This window comes from Chrysochloris asiatica, unplaced genomic scaffold (assembly GCF_000296735.1).
Source record: "Chrysochloris asiatica unplaced genomic scaffold, ChrAsi1.0 scaffold00020, whole genome shotgun sequence".
Taxonomy (NCBI): domain Eukaryota; kingdom Metazoa; phylum Chordata; class Mammalia; order Afrosoricida; family Chrysochloridae; genus Chrysochloris; species Chrysochloris asiatica.
Genome location: NW_006408538.1, coordinates 12326170 through 12330832, shown reverse-complemented (window position 1 = coordinate 12330832; position 4663 = coordinate 12326170). Strand labels below are relative to the sequence as shown.

The following is a 4663-nucleotide window of genomic DNA, read 5'->3' as shown; positions in this document are numbered from 1 at the left end:
GTGGCGCTGTAGGAAAGGCACTGGGCTGCACAGTCGGTCTGAACCACAAGGTTGGTGGTTCACACCCACCAGCTCTCCTCAAGCAACCCAATATAGGATCTATGAGTGGGTACTTAGCAACACCAACAAGCTTCATGGACGCAGAATGTCACATGTTTCTCTGGAGGAGCAGCTGGTGGGTTTGAAGCACTGAACCTTACGTACAGTTAGCAGCTTGCGCTATCAGGGCTCCTAAGAGAAGATGAAGACAGAAAGAAAAGGCACAAAACGTAGAGGAGAAAACATAAACCCACAGCAAGGCTTTAAACTGCCCCTGAGTTCAGGTATGCATCCAGGGCTTGAGTCAGTCCTGTCTGCTTGGTCACAGTGCTCCCTCCTACGAAGCTCCAGGAAGCCCAGATCCCAAAACCTGGGAGGAAAGCACAATTGAGGTAATAAAGTGGATGGTCATTCCTTTCTCTTCCTGCATTTTCTGTCTGGGCTGGGGAGCAGCACTTCCGATGTCAAATACCTTCAAGCAGGAGTAAATCAGCTTTTGAGAAAAAGGAGGGAAAAGGCACAAAAAAACAAGAGCCAAAAAAAAACACAAATTGAACCTCTGTTCCCTTTTGTAACATTTGCTCCTTCTCATAAAATCACAGTGAGAATGGATGGAAAATCTGCAATAGTCCACAGAGGCTTTGCCTTCGCCTTCCTGAAGCCCATTTTAGCTCTGGGAGCCAGTACCGCCAGAGTGAAGAAAGCAAGGCAAATGCAAACTTCCTTTGGGACAGGCCAGCTCCTTCTGCCTTCACCACCCTCTGGGATTCTCATAGACTCAGAGACCCCAAGTCAGACTTCCCCTGCCTCTGAGATAACCAGATAACCTCAGCTTTCTTCCAAAGAGAGAGATTCTGAATTGCCCACCTGTGGTTAGTAGCCTAGTGCGTAACTCACAGAGTTGCCAGGGCTTCTTCAAGTTAGACTATTGTTAAGTGCCATCAAGTTAGTTCCAACTCATAGAGACCCTATCTGTAAGGCCTCCGAGGAGCAGCTGGTGGGTTGCCCTTGTGGTTTGCAGTCCAGTGCTGATCCTACAAAGCCATATCAGGAGTTCTTAAGTTAGACTGTTGTTGTTGTTATATGCCATGGAGTCGATTCCGACTCATAGTGAGGCTAATACTTTAAAATTCTATGCAAAAAAAAAAAAAAAAGGACCCTGCTCCTCAGGAACGCTTTTAGTGGGAACTGACTTGGCAGCACTTAATAACATAATATTCAAAACAAAAACTCCCACCACCATGTGCATATACTGCCAGACATAAAATAAGAGCTTTCTCAAGTCACTCTTCAAAATGTTTTTGCTCAAACTCCAGCTAAATGTCCAAATTATCCAGACTCCTTTAAAATCATCAAAATCATTCCTGCCAAGAGTTCTGGTCTGGGCTGGTAACCACAAGGTTGACGGTTCAAACCCACCATTCTCTCTTTGGAAATTCACCAGCCGCTCTTTGGAAACTCTATACAGTTTTGCTATATGTCGGAATCGATTTGATGACACTTAACAACAACCACAAGAGACCCAAGTCAGGGATGATGGCCCAGTGTAAAGACCACTATGTTACACACTCTGTAAACAACAATTCTCATTCCATCTTGGGGCTATGCAACAAGGGAGCCTCAGTGTTACGTAGTGGGCACGTGGTGGACTTGTTCCTCTTCCACAGCTCCTTTCAGAATGCAGCAACCAGGGCCAGCCTAGAAACCAGCATTGCCAACTGCTTCTCTGGACCACATGTAACAGCTTTATGGCTGCCTCTGGATTAGCACACGTCCTCTCATATTTCACCTCCAGGTCTAGACCCCCACTCTGTCCCAACCTCTCTCTGCAATGCATACAGGGCTCACCTTTGAAAGGGGGTGGGGTAACCAGAGAATGTAGCCACTAATTCAAACCAGAAAACCAGAGACTGAAAAGGGTTCTGTGTGAAAGACCACTTCCCCAGTGGGGATTTTAGTTTAGCTACTTAGCTCACTGCTCTCTGAGCCAGAAACCTATTTTCTTCGCTCACTCCAGCAGGTAAAAACAGTAATAAGACTTGAGAGCATGAGTTTGCAATTAATTCCTTTTTTTTCCCCCACCCCCCTCTCTCTTCAGAGAAGAAAAAGGAAAACAAACAAAAACTACAGACCAAATAGGAATGCATGGAGGCTAACAACCAAGGTTTAACCTCCCTGACCAGGGCTGTGGGGATGTAAAGACACAATCTCTAAGCAAAGAATACACAATTATCAGATGCCTCTGGCTGCCCTGACCCTGACAACTGAAACAAATGGGGTTTCTTGTTTGTTTGTTTTTATTTGCTACTTCTCCTCAGATGGAAAAAGGAGAGTGATTTACAGACTAACACAGGAGAGGGGATTCTTAGCAGGGGTCAAAACTCAGGACTGGAACAAGTGGTGAGTTGTCAACAGTATACTATCAAATGGCTTGTCACAACCCCACACAAGTGCACACGAATAGAATCAGGCAGTTACAGAGAGCCAAAATGCCCGGCAAAATTCAGTGGACACAGACCACTCACTGGGACAGTGAGAAGCTATTTTCCAAATAGGCTCTCTGAAGATGGCGAAGGTAGATGGAATGAGAAGTCTTCAGGACGCCAATTGTCAATTATTTCCCCCAAGCAATTATTGTTGCGTGCCTGTGGAGTCGGTTCCGACTCATAGCGACCCTGTATAGGGTTTCTGTGACTGTAAATTTTTACGGGAGCAGAAAGCCTCATCTTTCTCCCGCAGAACAGCTGATAGTTTCGAACTGCTAACCTTGCGGTTCGCAGCCCAATTCGTGACCACTACGTTACCAGAGCTCCCCGTATTTCACTGAGTCGGAACCGACTCCACGGTACCTAACAACAACAACATTTCACCAATGACAACCCAGGCTCTGATCTGAGACCCCACACACCAACTAATACAGTACTACATAAAATTTACCGACTTCTTGTTAGCTCCTAGTCTGTAGCTTTTTAAAAAAAAAAAAAAAATCAAAACAAAAGCCGACAGTTAAGAATTGGTAGATTCTGACCAGCCCCTAATAAGACCTCTCAATAGTTCCCGCGACGCTGGGCCGGGTACCTGTTTCCTGTCCGCAGTTCCTACCCTCCAACCCAAAGCCTTTCTTTCTCCTGAGCATCACATTTCTGAAAAGTGGAAAGTAGCTTCCGCCAGGAAACTATGCGCTCAGCGGACTGAAAGAGTTGTGGAATGGAGGCATTCTGGAGGGGTTTATCTAGGGTTGCTGGGACTTAAGTGTCCTAGGAGGGAAGGTGTCCAGGGCCTATTGGGAGACCAGCCCCTTCTCCTCCAGCTACCCCGCCTGCCCGCCTCAGGCGACCCCCCTTCCCCAACTCGCTCCCTGAGAGTTGGGCCGGGGACTGGGTCCCAGTAAGCAGTTCGCGAGGGCGCCCTTTCCCTTCAAGCCCCGCACTCACCCACCGCCTTGATGCGGAAGCCGCGCGGCGGGCGCAGCGCCCGGCGCCGCCAAGCGTCGCGCAACACCTGTAGACTGGCGGGAGGTGCGTGCACTAGCAACACCCCGCGCCATAGCCAACCCTGGAAGGCCAGCCGCGAGGCGGCGCGCGCCAGTCGTGCATTCCAGAAGCAGCGCGCGTTAGCTCTGCAAAAGGCGCGGAATACCGCGCTCCCGCCGGGCTCCTCAGTATCCCCAGCCGCCGCTGTCCCCTTCTGCGGCTCCAGCCTGCACAGCACCAGCGCCAGCGAGTCGGGTGCTAGCTGCACCGACCGGGCCATGCTGCCGTGGGGGGCCAGAAACTCCGAGTCTAGCGCATCGTCGGCGCTGCACTGGCGACTCGGGTGCCGCTCGCCAGGCGGGAAGGATCGGCTTACTGAGCGCGGCGCTGGCTGCCGGGGAAACGGGGCTCCGGGGGGCGGGGCCGCCTGCGCTCCACGGGGCCTGGGGATGGGGCGGGACGCACAGGCCGGTGGTGGCCCCTGTCCTCGTGGCGAAGCGCCCTTAGGGAGTTTCCAAGTGCCGAGCACCCCAGTCAGGATTCTTTCCCACCCCCAATCCCTGCCCCAGCGATCTTCTGTACTTCTCTACCTTTCCAGAAGCCCAAGGGGTCCACATCAGCGACTTTTCCAGGTCTTTGGGGAGCTCCGTAGCGCCCTGGAGGGTCGAGCCACCTCCAACCACAGCTTGAGCGGAAGGGCCAGAGTCAAGAGGACCAGGTCTTCACCAACATCCAGGTTTGGGGGTCTCTCCTAGTGAGAGAAACCGCAAGAGACAGGCCTGCCAGGCTGGGAAAGGAAGACAGAACACCCAGGTTTGAGTCTCGATTCTGCTCCTAACATTTTCACAACAGTTACTTGCCCCCTCCATTTTACAGAAGCTTACTCCTCTGTAAAATGAGACGTTGGGACTTCGTTTCATACATGAATTTTGAGATTTTAGGATCTGGTCACAGCCCTGTGTTAGCCCATAAACTTGAGTAGTGAGGAAGGACAGTAAAGCACTAGAGAGCTGCCCGGGATTGTAAAGGCACAATGGTGAAATTCCAGAAATTCGGCCCTGAGGCGAAGCTGGGGACCCCAAAAAAGCAACCTGCCTTTCAGAAGTCCTGGTGAGGATAAGATAAGCACTGGACCACAAGGTAGGTTTGAA

General features: G+C 50.6%; 1 protein-coding gene across 2 annotated transcripts in view; it reads right to left on the bottom strand.

Annotated features, from left to right (window-relative positions):
- Positions 1-3792, bottom strand: part of STOX1 (storkhead box 1) — a 53564-nt gene extending 49772 nt beyond the window's left edge. For both annotated transcript variants that reach the window (XM_006835834.1, XM_006835835.1), the window contains exon 1: positions 3474-3792. In XM_006835834.1, coding sequence (XP_006835897.1) covers positions 3474-3792 — 319 coding nt within the window. The remainder of the gene's footprint in view (positions 1-3473) is intronic.
- Positions 3793-4663: the final 871 nt, after the last annotated feature.